The 15,829-nt window shown below is 57.6% G+C and overlaps 1 protein-coding gene across 1 annotated transcript; it reads left to right on the plus strand.

Moving 5' to 3' along the window:
- The first annotated feature begins 905 nt into the window (after positions 1-905).
- LOC116627699 (RIMS-binding protein 3A-like) lies at positions 906-6,387 on the plus strand. Its single transcript, XM_032397582.1, has one exon. It carries the CDS (start codon positions 1,006-1,008, stop codon positions 5,935-5,937), a length of 4,932 nt encoding a protein of 1,643 aa, XP_032253473.1. The 5' UTR covers positions 906-1,005; the 3' UTR covers positions 5,938-6,387.
- Positions 6,388-15,829: the final 9,442 nt, after the last annotated feature.

A 15,829-nucleotide genomic window follows, 5' to 3' on the forward strand; every position in this document is an offset into this window, starting at 1 on the left:
CCACTCTGGGTTCTACTTGATCCTCTCTCCTTCTGCAGAGGCAAAGTGTGAGACCCTCCCCTGAGAGAAAGACTGAGGAGTGGTCTTCACAGCTGCAACCCTAAGATTGGGCAAATGGAGTCAGAGTGCCCACGGACTCTGGAGGCAGAATTTTCCAGGTTTGACTCCCCACTAAGCTACTTCTGGGCAGTGTGACCATGAAGAGGTTCTTATCTCTCAGAGTGTCCTTGCAAGATGATCATAAAAATGAACCAAGAAAACAGGCCAGGGCTTTGGTTCTCCAAGGAGGCCTTCTCCTTTTATCTCAGCTGGCACCATGCCCAGACTATGTGCCTAAGACTTCTCATCTGTGTAAAAAAAAAAAAAAAAGACGTCTCATCTGTAAAATGGGCATAGTAAGTTTGAATAGATAATGCATGCAAGTGCCCAGCTCCTCAGGGGTCCTTAGAAGGGCAGGCACCTTGGGGGTGCAGACACCAGATTCTGTTGTGGTTCCCAGACACTTAGGCCAAACAGGCCACCTGAACCCGTGCCAGGGCCAGGCGGGATCTGCTCACACCCCATCCTGACCTTGATCCACACGTGGAGCTCCTCCCTCCAGGTCCAGAGCTGTGGCGGGGGCTTGCCCCGGTACAAGTTGGCCTGAAAGGTATTGTACAGTGCCTGGAAGAATATCCGCGGTGAGTCACAAAGGACATGACACCAGAAAAAGGGAAGGGCCTGGGATCAGAGAGACCCCCGGGCATCCCAGAAAGGACATGGGCTGCGTTGAGCAAGGGTGTCTGGAGCCCAGCCCCCGCAGAGAGAGCCAGGAGAGGAACTCAAGCTAGTGCAACCGCGGCAGAGGTGGGGGAAGGCTCTCAGAGGCGGAAGGGGCGCGCGGAGACCCCCCCGGGGGCGCCGGAAGGGGCGCGCGGGGCGGTTGGCCGCACCGGGGGCGGTGGCCGTTGGCTAGCAGCGGCCTGGGCCAGGCGAGGTCAGGCGTCTGGCCGGGCCGTGGCCACCATGACCAAAGACTCGCCCAGCCCTTCGGGCGGCGGCCGCGCGACACCCAAGAAGCCGGGTAGTCCGGGTCCGTCGGCGGCGGTGCTGGAGGAGCAAAGGCGGGAGCTGGAGAAGCTGCGGGCGGAGCTGGAGACTGAGCGGGCGCGCGGGCGGGCGGAGAGGCAGCGTTTCGCGTCGCAGTCGCGCCAGCTGCGGGAGGCGGCCGAGCGGGAGCGGCAGCAGCTGGTGAACCATCTGCGCTCCAAGTGGGAGGCTCAGCGCGGCCGGGAGCTGCGGCAGCTGCAGGAGGACGTGCTGCGGGAGCGGGAGGCCGAGATCCGGCAGCTGCTGCGCTGGAAGGAGGCCGAGATGCGGCAGCTGCGGCAGCTGCTGCACCGCGAGCGCGACGGCGTCATGCGCCAGGCCCGGGAGCTGCAGCGCCAGCTGGCCGAGGAGTTGGTGAACCGTGGCTACTGTGGCCGCGCGGGGGCGCCCGAGGTCGCTGCTGCTCAGTGCCGCTGCCGCCTGCAGGAAGTGCTGGCACAGCTTCGCTGGGAAACCGACGGCGAGCAGGCTTCGCGCATCCGACACCTGCAGGCGGCGCTCGACGTGGAGCGCCAGCTCTTCCTCAAGTACATCCTAGAGCACTTCCGCTGGCATCCCGCTTTGCCCGGCTCCCCCGACCCCCAAGCCGTGCACTCTTCGGAAGGGCCGCCCCCCCATACCGCCGACGACTCCCGCGGGCCCCCAAAGTCCGTCTGTAGACTCGAATCCCTGAATGCTGACAGCCTGAGCGCTGGCGTCCGCCTGCGCTCCCGCTCCCGCTCCCTGGACGTGGTGCGGGCCGGGCGCTCCACCTCCCCGAACAGCCTGCTCCACACGCGCGCCAGCTCTCTCGACTCCTTGGCACCAGCGCGTTGCCGCTCGCTCGACAGCACCCTCATTTGCCCCAAGGCCCCCGAATCCGAGGAGCGGGCCTCCTCGCCGGACGCCTCCATCTTAGGCTCCCCGAGTCCCCCGCCGCCGCCGCCGCCATCGGAGCCCAGGAGACCCAGCGATCCGCCAGAAGACTCCGGGAGCCAGCCCTACGAAGCCCTCACCCCCTCGCCGCCGGGTCTGGACTACCAGGAGCTGGTGAAGCGGAACTCGGAACTGTCCCAGGCGTTGCAGGCGCTGGCGCGCCGCTGCTCTGGCCTGCGGGAGGAGAACGCGCAGCTGCGGCGCGCAGGCTTCCAGGACAAGTCCGATGAGAAGGTGAAGCGGCTCAAGGTGAAGCACGCGAAGCTTACAGGCCTCGCGCGGCGCCTAGAGGACAGAGCCCGAAAGCTGCAAGAAACCAACCTGCGGGCTGTGAGCGCGCCTGTGCCGGGCGAGAGCCGCGCTGGCCTGGAGCTGTGCCAGGCCTTTTCCCGCCAGCGCGCCCGGGACTTGTCCGAGCAGGCGAGCGCGCTGCTGGCCAAGGACAAGCAGATCGAAGAGCTGCGGCAGGAGTGCCACTTGCTGCAGGCGCGCGTCGCCTCGGGCTTCGGCAGCGTCCTGTACGCTGGCGGGGGTGCCGCCCAAGCCCAAGCCCAGTGGCTCAACATCAGCGAGTTGGACCGGCTGCAGCGCGAGTCCCAGCGGGAGGTGCTGCGCCTGCAGAGACAGTTGACGCGGCAGCAGGCCGCGGGCAGCGCCCGAGCGGAGGCGGACAGCCAGAGCGCGCCCAGCGAGGAGGCGCGGCGCCAGGTGCAGGCCCTGGAGCTCGAGCTGGGCGCGCGGCGGCGGGAGTGCGAGGAGCTGGGCGCCCAGGCGGCAGCGGCGCGGCGGCGCGGCGACGAGGCTGAGGCGCAGCTGCAGGCGGCGCTCCGCGAGGGAGCCTGGCTGGCCCGGGAGAACGCGCGGTTGCAGGCCCAGGCCGGCTGGACGCGGAAGGCCGAGAACGACGATGTGCGCGGGCAGCTGGGCCGCGCGTGCCGGGAGCGCGACGCCGCCGGCATGCTGGCCGAGCAGCTGCGGCAGCAGGCGGCGCGCGGGCAGGACAGGCAGCAACAGCTGCAGCGCGACCTGCAGAAGGCCCTGCACGATCTGCAGGCTGCTCGGGAGGAGATGCTCGCGCTGCAGTGTCAGCCTGCTCACCCTCCCCAGGAACCCCAGGAGGCCCCCCAAGTCCCCGGGTCTCAAGTTAGAGATAGTGAAAGGACCGAGCTCCAGCCGGAGCCTGTAGGCCAAGCATCTTCACAGCCCAGCAGAGACAAACGGGAGAATCAGGAAGCTTCTCAGCCGGAAAGTCCAGTTGCCATCGGCGAGCCAGCCAGTGCCCCTCAAGTGCCTGACAGAGTCCTCCCAGCCAGTCGACCTCTGGACTCCAGGTACCAGGCCAAGAAAACTAGCTCCCAGTCGAACTCTTCCTCTGAGGTGGAGTCCATGTGGGCCACTGTGCCCTCTTGTCCCGCTCTGGACATGGACACAGCCAGCGAGGTGGAGGATCTGGAGCCTGACGGTGTGTACTCCACCTTGGAAGTGGGGAGCTCAGAGGCCCCCCTGGCCCCCAAGCTCAAGATCTTTCTGGCTCAGTATAGCTACAATCCTTTTAAGGGGCCTAATGAGCACCCTGAGAGTGAGCTACCCCTCACAGCTGGGGATTATGTGTATATCTTTGGGGACATGGATGAAGACGGCTTTTATGAAGGGGAGCTTGAGGACGGCCGACGAGGGCTGGTGCCCTCCAACCTGGTGGAACAGGTTGCAGACAGTGACATCCTGGACTGCCCGCCCCTCAGATCCCCTGACTTTGGCCCCACTCAGCTCCCACCTGGACAGGGCAAGTGTTCGAAGGAAGACACTTGCCATGGCTTCTTGCCTGGGAAAGCCCAGGGAGCTATGGACAAGGGGCCGTGCCAGATGGCGGGAGCAGGCTCCAAGGCAGAAGTGGCCACGGAGATCTCAGATGCCAAGACAGAAGACAGCTGGCTGGGTGCACTGCAGTGTGTGAAGGAGAAGGGCTTCTCCAGACCCCTTCTAGGGGCCAGAGGGGCTCTTTGCACGGCCCCCATGCAACTACACCTGCAAAGTGTTGCAGCCACATCGGCCAAGATTGCCTGGGTCTACAGGAGCAGCCACCTCCACGTGGTGTATCTCAATGGCCGGGAGCACGCCCTGACCCCCGCGGGCGTGAGCTGCTACACCTTCCACGGCCTGCATCCTGGCACGCGGTACCAGGCCCTCGTGAAGGTGCAGCCGCCGTGGGATTCACTGCAGGTGCACTGGGAAACGTCCTCTACCCTCACCTTCGACACACCCCTGGCAGGACCCCCTGACCCTCCCCTGGATGTGCTGGTGGAGCGCCATGCCTCACCGGGCCTCCTGGTGGTCAGCTGGCTCCCTGTAACCATTGACTCTGCTGGGTCCTCCAATGGAGTCCAGGTCACGGGTTACGCGGTGTATGCTGATGGGCTCAAGGTTGTGGAAGTTGCTGATGCCACTGCTGGGAGCACCCTGTTGGAATATTCCCAGCTCCAGCTGCCCCTGATGTGCCAGAATGTCTCTGTGAGAACCATGTCGCTTTGTGGTGAGTCCCTGGATTCGGTGCCAGCCCAGATCCCTCAGGACTGTTTCACCTGTCACCAATTGCCAGAGACTTCTTCCTTTAGGTACCCCTGTGGTGACCCATCTACCTGCAGGGTCACTGTCCCCGTCTGTTCTCAGAGGCTGGCGCTGCCTCCTCTGAGTGCCACAACCAGCCCCCACACTCCTGGAAGCTGCGGAGAGCCCCAGGCCGAGTTTCTAGAGGCCTTCCCTGAAGAACCCCCAAGGAGGCAATCCCCAATGTCCAAAGTGAGTCCAGAAAGAGAATGTGCAAGTGCAGGGTGTAGCAGCCAAGCCCAGGGGCCTACCGACGCCCAGGAGGTCTGCAGAAAGGACCTGCTCTTTCAGCAGAGTTCCCCCAACCACACACCCCCTCTGCCCAGTGGCCAGTCAAGGGGAGAAGACCGCTCCTGGCACATGGGCCCCAGACAAAGCCCTGATTCGGGAGTCACCCATCCGTTTCCGGAGCGCAGGCTCAACAAAGAACCTTATCAGGGAAAGGCTGCCCTTGAGAAGGTCCTTAGGCAAAAGCAAGATACCCAAGTGCTGGTCCCTCCCTGGCTGGACACCAGCCAACTGTCTGTGTCCCACTTCCATGACACTTTGCAGCAGGAGGAGGCGGTGTGCTTTAGTCCATGGGGCACAAAGAGGCGAGCGCAGAGAAAGGAGTTTAGGACCCAGAATGGGAGAGCTCAGGCTCTGGGGAGCAAGAGAATGTGCCAGCTCCCGGAGTCCAGCCCTGCACTTTGTCCAGCTCCATCCAGCAAAGTCATTAAGATGCCCAAGGGTGGCCCGTCACCACTGGGGACAGGGGTGGACACTCTGGTCAGGGTCTTTGTGGCCCTCTTTGACTACGACCCTCTGGCGATGTCTGCCAACCCCGAGGTTGCAGAGGAGAAGCTGGCCTTCCAGAAAGGTCAGTTGCTGAGAGTGTGGGGCTCTCAGGACCCCTGTGGCTTCTACCGTGGCGAATGCAATGGGCAAGTGGGCAACATACCTGGGCACCTGGTGGCTGAGGTGAAGGTGGACACAGAGCAGGTCGGTGGGAGGTGGCATTTGCCAGTGCAAGGGTACCTGCCCCCTGTGGCCCACTTCGATGATTTTGGGGGCCTCACCAGCCGCCAGGGCTCCTTTCCTATGCCCCAAGGAAACCCCAGGATGTCACTGCTGTGGACTCCAACAACCATGATGGCAGCTTTGGACTATGACCCCAAGGATGGGCGAGCAGGAGGCCAGGCGAAGGACAAGCTGTCACTGAGGGCAGGGGATGTGGTCACGGTCTACGGGCCTGTGGATGACAGGGGATTCTATTATGGGGAGTCAGGTGGTCACAGGGGCCTGGTCCCAGCCCACCTGCTGGATCACCTTTCCCTCCATGGAGAGTGAGCAAGGCTCCCGCCGGGGTGGTGGCCCCTGGCCACGCACGTCCCGCCCGAGGAGAAGCAAGCACTGGGACCCTACCTCCAGCACCCCTCCTCACCTCCGTGAGCAGCACTTGCTCCAAGCGTCACTGTGGCAAACTGACGGCAGTCCCCGGGTGTCCCCTAGCCTCTGAGAGGAGCAGGGCTTAAGTCTGAACTGAGCTGTTGCCCCAAAGAAAACAGAACAAGCAGCCCGTGAGAGTCCGACAGGCTGTTTTGGAGTTGTCAGTGACCATGACGATGTTTGGAGAAGTGCCTTTTTCTGTGCTCAGTATGCATTTTCTCTAGGAGTTTCCTCATCCATTGCCTTGTATGAAAGTCTCAAGAAAAGCCTGCCTCTTAAAAAAAAAAAAAAAAAGTGACCAGAATGTTCTTTTTCTATCTTTTGTTCAGCCCCTCATTAAAATGTTCATAGAAAGAAGAAAAATAATACTTTAGAAGTAAAAGCACAACCAAGAGAAACACAGACATGCCTGTCCCCCTCCCCCTTCTGTCTAGGGATCCTGCAATGACGGCAGACATGCGTTCTCAGCTGGGGAGGGCACCTCCTTCCTCTTTAGGGGGGCTCAGCTTAGGGTCTTCCAGCAGGGCTACCAAGGGGTCGGCCAAGAGCCAGGGTAGAAGAAGCAGGGCCCCACAGGCTCGGTGAGGTTGATGTTCCCCACAGGTTTCCCTGCACGTGGCCTGTGTCCCTGGGTGTCAGCCTTTGTGGAGAGTGGAATCAGCATCTCCCAACTGGGGATCCCACTCTGCATGGCATTAGTCCCTGTCCCCTTTCCTCAGTGCGTCTCCCTGGGAGGGCGTTTCCGTATTTCCCCCACCTTACAGAAGAGCCTCGGAGGCTCAGGGGGCCCCCTCTTGTCAGGTCACGCAGCTGCAGAGCTGCTTCCTCCCACAGTCTTCTGGGCTCCCCCTCTGGGAGAGTGGGAATGAAAGGTGGGCTTATCCATGTCTGCTTCTGTCTGACACTCCTTTGTTTCCCTGAGTCCCACGATGATGTCAGAGGAAGGACACTGCCTTCCTGGGTGCAGGAGGAAATGACCTGGACAGGCAGAAGGATTGAAGGCACTAGCAGTTAGTTTCCTTGGGGAATTGGGGACTTGGGTCCAGAGGGTTCCACCAACCTGGCCCTGGGGCTGAAGGCAGGAGACCCGGGGGGAGGGCGTGTTGCTGCATTATCCTCACAAAACACGGGGGCTAGAGCCGCACCTGTGGTGGGCATACACACAGCACTCTCGTGCGTGGAAGGCTTCTGGCCGAAGCCTGGGAAGGAAATTGTTCCTTACTCAACCATTTTTAAAAAGATTTTATTATTTAAAAAATTTTTATTATGTATTTGAGAGAGTGAGAGAGAGAGAGAGAGAGAGCATAATCGGTGGGGTGGGGCAGAGGGAGAGGGAGAAGCAGACTCCCCACTGAGCAGGGAGCCCGATGCAGGGCTCGATCCCAGGACCCCAGGATCATGACCCAAGCGGAAGGCAGCCGCTTAACCAACTGAGCCACCCAGGTGTCCCTCAACCATTTTTTAAAGATTTTGTATTTTTAAGCAATCTCTACACCCAACTCGGGGCTGGAACTCACAAGCCTGAGATCAAGAGTTGCGGGCTCTACCTACTGAGCCGGCCAGGCACCGCGCATCTTGACCATTTTCAAGTGTATAATTCAGTAATGTTAAGTACATTCATACTGTCGTGCAGCCAATTCCCCAAGTTCTTTTCATCTTGCAAAACTCAAACTCTGTACCCATTAAACAACTCCCCATACCCCTTCCCTCAGCCCCCAATAACCTTCAATCTACTTTCTTTTTTTTTCTTTTTTCTTTTTTTCCAAAGATTTTATTTATTTATTTGAGAGAGAGGATGAGAGGAGAGAGAGAGCACATGAGAGGGGGGAGGGTCAGAGGGAGAAGCAGACTCCCTGCTGAGCAGGGAGCCCGATGTGGGACTCGATCCAGGGACTCCAGGATCATGACCTGAGCTGAAGGCAGTTGCTCAACCAACTGAGCCACCCAGGCGCCCTTCAATCTACTTTCTGTCTCTGAATTTGACTACTCTAGGGATCTCCTATAAGTGGACTCACACAGTAAATTTGTCTTTTTGTGTCTAGCTTATTTCACTGAGCATGATAAGGTCCTCAGGGTTCAGCCTTGTAGCAGGTATCAAATCATCCTTCCTCTTTAAGGCCGAGTAATATTCCCCTGGATGGATAGACCACATTTTGTTTACCCATTCATCCATCAGTGGACACTTGGGTTGGTTCCACTTTCTTGGCTATCATGAATAATGCTGCTATGAACATGGGTGTGTAAATCTCTCTTCTCAGCTCTCACAGTGTTTCAAACTGTCAGGTGCCTGTGAGCGCCCAACCCCGAATGGAGCCTGAGGACAATGAACAAGAAAACCGCTCCTGCAAGGGAGGCGAGCCTGGCCCCTCCCAGCTCCTGGGCACAGGTTGGAAGGTTGGGGGGGCTGCCCATGGACTGAGGGGGTAGGGACAAGAATGTTTTCCACACATTGGAAGAGCAACAGCAGTTCAGCAAGAGAAGAGAAACTTCAATCCACCTACTTTCAAATTTAAAGACAATGACTGTAATTCCATAAGAACCCAATGAGAATTATGCTAACCATATTGTCCCGTCACTTTTTACTTAACTTTGCATCCTTCCCTGACCATTGGTTGAGATTGCTCCCATTGTTCCAACAGCTGCAGAATAATCTGCCGTGGTTATGAAGTGGCCCCCCCCCCTCGCTGCAGCCCCTACCCCGCTTTATTTTGCCCCATAGCCCTAATCTACAGTTGGCATGTTGCGCATGGTTTTTCTGTCACCTGTGTCCCCCCCCCACAGCCATCTCCACAGACGGAATATAAACTCCGCAAATGAAGAGACCTCTTTGGCTTATTCGTTGCCTGGCTCATAGCGGGTCCTCAATAAACGCATGTGGAATGAAGGAACAAGCAGGTTTTTTTTTTTTTTAAAGATTTTATTTATTTATTTGACAGACACAGTGAGAGAGGGAGGACAAGCAGGGGGAGAGGGAGAAGCAGGCTTCCCGTGGAGCAGGGAGCCCGATGCGGGGCTCGATCCCAGGACCCTGGGATCATGACCTGAGCTGAAGGCAGACACTTAATGACTGAGCCACCCAGGCGCCCCCCCCCCTTTTTTTTTTTTAAGATTTTATGAACAAGCAGGTTTTGACCATCCTCTGTTATGTGGCCTCTGTGCTGGGCTCCAGGCATTCGTACCACACACTGGGCTAGATCCATTAGAATAGAGGAAGATGTTGACCCTGAGCTGCCAAGGCTATCTTTGCTAATTCTGACCCTGGGACACTGGGGTAGGTGAGAAGGAGGGGATCCTCATCAGTGGCAACAGCAGAAGCAAAGGCCCTGAGGAATGAGAACAATGAATGATTGAATATTTGGGGAAACTCAGGGAGCAGGGGCACAGGCAGGAGAAAGAGATTGAGGATAGGTACCTACCAGCTGGTGAGGGCCCCTCCCTCTCCTGGAAGGGCTTCCAAGTCCCTGGGAGCTTCCTCCCACCGCCACCAGGGGGCAGCCTGGGTGCACCAAGGGTTGCTCCCCAGGGACTGTGCACCAGGGCAGAGCTGCCTGGGTCCACACCTGTTTTTTCAGGGTAAGCAGGGTAAACAGAAATATCTCTTTGACCCTGCAGGCCTGGGTTTCAGGCCCTACCTGTCCCTGTTCTCTCCCTCCCCTGTCACCAAAACACCCTGAGGAGCCCCTCCTCCCTACCTACAGTGGTTGTCCTTCTGGGCACCCCGGATCCATATCAGGCCTGGCAAGTCTGACAGCCAGCTACAGGGAAGCCTTGCTCTTCAGAACTCTTCTTCCAGGCCTGTTCCTGCAAATCCTGGTTTCCTCGAGGCCATGGGAAGTTTGAGTGAATGAATAAAGAAGCACGAGGCCTGGTGGTCTAGAGGAGGCAGGGCCACGAGTGGTGGAGCCGCTGGCCTGCAGAACCCAGCCAGCTAGGTCCGAACCCTGGCCTGCCCGTGGACAGCGGGGAGGCTTCTCTGAACCTGTTTCTTCACCTTTGGCAGGGCTGGGGGTGGGGCAGGAGGTTACATTGAGCAGCTCATATGTACAGAGCACTCAGCCCAGGGTCAGGACCCCAAGGAAGACCAAAAAAGCTGGTAAGGACACAGGTGGCAGGGGCTGATGGGTCTGGGTCCAGCTTGCTTCCTGCCAGGGCACCGAGAACCTGAAGACTTTGAGCAGAGGTACAGCGACACCACGCAGGTCTAGCAAGGTGGGCAGGCTAGGAAGGAGCAGGTGCCTGGTTGTGGTCTGTACTGGGGCCCCTCCCCAACTGACCAGACCACCTGGAGGCCCGAGGCCTGTCCAGGCCTGCCCAGGAGGGGCTGGGGGGTGGGAAGCCCAGCTGGCCAGAGGGCAGGGGAGCCCATGGAGTGGGCAAAGGGGCAGCATCCGAAGAGCCTGGAGAGTTCTGGAACAAGGGTCACCAAGCCTGTCCTGGTGCTGTCCACTTCTGCCCAGGGGCCTCTGGTCAGGGCAAGTCTCAGCACCTCACCAACCCTCCTCCCACAGAGGAAAGGCTTTCGGCTTTTGGTTATTTCTCATCAGGGACCTTGTTTCCTGCTCCTGCTCCCCACCATATTGGTATGGGTTACCCCGATTCACAAATGAGAAGAGAGACCCAGTGGCAAGAGAAAAGCAGCTGCCACAAAAACAGCATGAAGATGCCCAAGGGACTCCGTCCAGCCTTTTCCAAGGCCCACCTGCCATAGGGACCCCCATTCGGCTAGAGCCCATCCGTCCCCCCTCTACCTTTCGGTGACCCGCCCCTCTTGCCCTTTGCCACTGTGCATGTTTCAAAATATCGGGACACAATAAAAAAAAACCTCAGAGATACTTCCGAGGCCCATCTTAAGCTCATTCCACCTTTTCATCACGCCCTCCTGTGCCTGTCTCCCCCCAGTGGAAGTTGGATGGGTGGGGGACTGTAGGAGGTCAGATGTTCCACCTAAGGTAGAACACACTGGGCCAACTCTAGTCTTGTGAAACCAGGTGGAGCTGGCCCCCGGAACCTGGGCACAGAGGGTTCCTGGGGCCATGGGGGCACTACTGACAGCTCACCAGGCTCCCCAGGGGCAGCCAGCCTCCGGGCTCAGCCCCACTTGCCACTGTCCCAGGAGGTGGGTGGGGTCTGCAGTGGGTCTATTCTGGGCTGCAATGCTCTGTATTTGCAGGTCCCCCCTCCCTCAAAAGCCCTGGTGTCTGATACCTGGCTATAGGCCCGTGTGCCCCATTGTGCCCTGAACCCCCAGGTAATCTCCCTTAAAATCCTCTGGTAAATGACCACCTGGCAGGCTGTGCCCGCCTAGCTGGACCTCTAGGACGTTGACCTTAGCCTGGGGGACTGCACTGGCCACACCCCTTAGCTAGAGAGTGCCCTCTCCGGGGCTTGGCTCCTCTTGCTCAGCCTGAGAGTGGGGTGGGGGCTGAATCCGAATCCTGGATCGCCCACTTCCAGTTGGGAAACCTCAGGCAGTTTTTTGATTCTCAGCCTCAACTTCCTTTTCCCTACTTCCCGGCTGGGCTGCTCTGCCCCTTCAGCCAGCTGACTCCAAGGTGTCCTTCAAAAGTGCCCTCTATCCCATCTCCCGGGGCAGCTTCTCCATCCAGTCCCACCGGCACTGGATTTAGCTGCCCCTCCCAGGTGCCTGAACAGCCCCCAGGCATAATCCCTGTAAATGAGTAAATTACGCATTCATTTCACTGCCTCTCCCATCAGCCTGGGTCTAACTGCATGTTGCACCCTCAACACCAGCATCTGGACCCGGTGTGGAGTTGGCATCAGGGTCTGTGGGCCAGCACATTCCTAAATTTAGGACAGGGGCACCAACTGGCCTGTAACTAAGACCGGCTCAAGAAAGTGTTGGCCTGGGGCTATCCATGGGCGCTTCCCAATAAGAACTGACCTTTATAAGCCCTCACCATGTGCCTTAGCTCACGTCCTGCTGTCCTGCTGTCCTGCTCACGGCAACCCTATGCAGATGGTGTAATTATTTCTCCCTTTTACAGATGGAGAAACTCAGGCTCAGAGAGAGGAGGTCATTCATCAAGGTCATTCGGTTGGTAGCAGAGCGGGGTCTGAACCCAGGTGTGTCCCTTTGCCCCTTGCCCTTATCTGAAGGATTCCTTCCCCCAGCCTGGGGGCAGGGCCTGGGTCTAGGGAGGTGAGTATAGGGAGGGATAGTCAGGAATTCAAATTGGTAGAGCTGGTGGGTGGATGGGGGAGGGCAGGAGGTGCTGGGGAGTGGCCAGTAGTTAAGGCTTGGGCAACAGGGTGCTCTTCAGAGCTTCGCTTCGGGGAGGGAGGGGACAGTGGGGCAGGCACAAACCTGCTGAGCCAGAAATGCCCAAGGGTCTCCAGGGGGAGGCATAGGGAAAGTGGTTGTGAGCTGAGGCCAGCAAAGCACCCCAGGGTGGTGGGCCAAGGGGAAGGAAGAATTGGGCACTGAGGCCCCACCCCAGAACCATGGGGATTTAAGGAGAAAGAGGCCTCAGAGAGGGCAGGGGGCCACATTTTCTAGAAGGAGGGAGTGGTCAGTATCCACAAGGTCATGCAAGATAAGAGTCACTGGGCCCAGCCTCCCTCGTGACTGTGACCAGAGGCTGCTGTCACAGCCCAGGGGCTTCCGTGTACTGGCCATGAGGGAGCTGGCCCCCTCCCCCACTGCTCCAGGAAGCCTCACTGAACCTGATGACGAGGGAAGGCTCCCCAAAAGAAAACTGCAAAGTTGGAATTTGGAAATTCCAAGCCCTCCCCACAGTGCAGCCTTGGTCCACTGCTACGCCTCTTGCTACTCAGGCAGAGCCCCCAGGAGGTTCTCAGGACCCTGTTCCCTGCTGAGATTCAGGAGGAGATTGCCCTCTCAGCTCCTGCCCCCCTCGAGCTGCCAGAGAGGAACCTCACTAAGGAAATTGCCTCACCTTATGCCCACCTTTGCCCTGGGATACTTTCTCTGCCCACTTGCCCCCTCTCCTCATCTGCTGAGGCTCTGCGGGGCTTCTGCCTGCCCTACCCAAACCAGTGGGGGCAGATACAGCTATCAGCCCCATTTTACAGGTGGGGAAATTAAGGCCAATAGAGGTCGGTACTAGGGCAGCTGGCTGGTCACTGTTACAGCTAGGATTTTGATCCAGGTCCGACCACCTTTCCTCAGGCTTCCCCCAGAAGCACAAGCCCACCAACGTTCATTTCCACCTTGCTCATCACGGAGCCATGACCAGGCCTCCTCCTTTACCCATCCATTCTGTGAGGCCAGCCGCTGATCAGGCACAGGGGTCAGAGCATCCTGCAGAAAGACCCCAGAACAGACCCTGCCAGTCTAATGGTGGAAGCAACCAAGAAGCCAAAGGGCTTAATGGGAGGTTAATCAGAAGGGCCTGAGTGGGCTTGCAACCAAATAGGACACAGGCAGAGTTTTCCAAGAAAGGGAGGCCTCACTGAAATCTTTTTTTTCTTTCTTTCTTTCTTTCTTTTTCTTTTTTTTGCAAGAGAGAGAATGAGAGACAGACAGCATGAGAGGGAGGAGGGTCAGAGGGAGAAGCAGACTCCCCGCTGAGCAGGGAGCCTGATGTGGGACCCGATCCCGGGACTCCAGGATCATGACCTGAGCCGAAGGCAGTCGCTTAACCAACTGAGCCACCCAGGCGCCCCTCTTTTTCTTTATTTCATAATGGTTTTTCCAAAAAAAAAATAACAAAAGTAATACATAGAGGAAGGCCAACAATACAAGGGATTAAATGTGGAGTTAAATGAGAAGGCTCCCTCCTCCCCCCTCCTCCATTTCCCTTCCTCCCCTGAGACTCCTGCCCCAGCTTTCTGTAGGGATTTCTTTTTTAAAAAAAAAATTTTTTTTTAAGATTTTTTATTTATTTATTTGACAGAGAGCGACACAGCGAGAGAGGGAACACAAGCAGGGGGAGTGGGAGACGGAGAAGCAGGCTTCCCGAGGAGCAGGGAGCCCGATGCGGAGCTCGGTCCTGGGATCATGACCTCAGCCTAAGGCAGACGCTTAATGCCTGAGCCACCCAGGCGCCCCAGGGATTTCTTTCTTTAAGATTTATTTATTTATTTTAGGGAGAGGGGGAGAGAGAGAGAGGAGAGAGAGAGAGAGAGAGAAAGCGCATGTGCATGGTGGGGGAGGGGCAGAGGGAGAGAGAGAATCCTGGAGAAGACTCCCTGCTGAGCGTGGAGCCTCAAGTGGGGCTCGAGGTGGGGCTCCATCCCAGGACCCTGAGATCATGACCTGAGCTGAAATCAAGAGTTAGCCGTTCAGGGGCGCCTGGATGGCTCAGCTGGTTAAGCGACTGCCTTCGGCTCGGGTCATGATCCCGCAGTCCCGGGATCGGGTCCCACATCAGGCTCCCTGCTCAGCGGGGAGTCTGCTTCTCCCTCTGACCCTCTCTCCTCTCATGCTCTCTCTCACTCTCTCTCTCTCAAATAAATAAAAGTCTTAAAAAAAAAAAAAAGAGCCGTTCAACCGACTGAGCCACCCAAGTGCCCCATTCTTTAGGGATTTATAAGCATAGATAGAAATGGAAACACATACAATGTTGAAAAACCAACAATGTGATTACATCATACATAGTGTTCTACATCTTGCTTCTTCCGCTTAGCAGAATGTCTGTAAACTTCTCCCCCTTCTTGGCCAGTGTGCCTGGTGACAGTGTCACTGCCTTCAGCTGGGTTCCAGGGCTGTCTTGCCTTCCCTGCAGCTTCCCCGGGTTGCTGGGGGAGCGGACTCCCCCCACATGCTTCCAGTGCAAGTATGTTCAAGACCCCTGCCGCTGCCCTGGGCTCACAGTGCTCCCTGTCTCTTGGTTCTCGTCACATCCCATCCACCTGCTCTGCCAGCCTCCTCTGGGTGTTTCAGAAAGCCCTCTCCCCTTTCAGGAAATCATACGTGCTGCTCCCCTGCCTGGCCTCACCTTACCTCTCACTCCAGTTCACAAGTGCACCAAACAGTAAGGACAGTATAGGTGCCTGTCCCCATCCTAGGCACTTTCTGCAGCAGTGAAGAGCGGATGATGGTGGCTTGTGAAGAGCGGATGATGGTGGCTTGCACAGAGTACTCATTCTGGTGAGGGAGAGAGAGGTGAGCAAAGAAGCACATGCTCAGTAAGGTCTTCGAAGATGGTGCAAGACCTGGGAAGGGGATAGGGAGTGAGGACGGAGAGTGAAGGGCAGCTATTTGAGAGCAATCAGGAGCACGGGGCTGGCTCAGTTGGTAAAGCACGTGACTCTTGATCTTGGGGTTGCAAGTTTGAGTCCCATGTCAGGTGTGGAGATTACTTAAAAATAAAATCTTTGGGGTTCCTGGATGGCACAGTGGGTTGGGCACCTGACTCATCGGGCCCTGCGTGGGGCTCCGTGCTGGGCATGGAGTCTGCTTGGGATTCTCTCTCTCCCTCTCCCTCAGCCCCTCCTCCTGCTCTCTCTCTCTCAAATAAATAAATAAAATCTTTAAAAACATTTATTTGAGAGAGAAATAGCATGAGTGGGGGGAGGGGCAGAGGGAGAGGGAGAAGCAGACTCCCCGCTGAGCGGGAGCCCGACATCCCAGGACCCCAAGATCACCACTTGAGCCGAAGTCAGATGCTTAACCGACTGAGCCACCCAGGTGCCCCTAAAAATAAAATCTTTTTTTTTTTTAAGATTTTATTTATTTACTTATTTGACAGAGAGAGACACAGCGAGAGAGGGAACACAAGCAGGGAGAGTGGGAGAGGGAGAAGCAGGCTTCCCGCTGAGCAGAGAGCCCGATGCGGGGCTCGATCCCAGGACCCTGAGATCATGACCT

The sequence above is a fragment of the Phoca vitulina genome, unplaced genomic scaffold (assembly GCF_004348235.1).
Source record: "Phoca vitulina isolate PV1807 unplaced genomic scaffold, GSC_HSeal_1.0 scaffold100, whole genome shotgun sequence".
Taxonomy (NCBI): domain Eukaryota; kingdom Metazoa; phylum Chordata; class Mammalia; order Carnivora; family Phocidae; genus Phoca; species Phoca vitulina.

Coding starts and splice junctions, on each gene's coding strand:
- LOC116627699 (XM_032397582.1), top strand. CDS start 1,006: ATGACCAAAGACTCGCCCAGCCCTTCGGGCGGCGGCCGCGCGACACCC.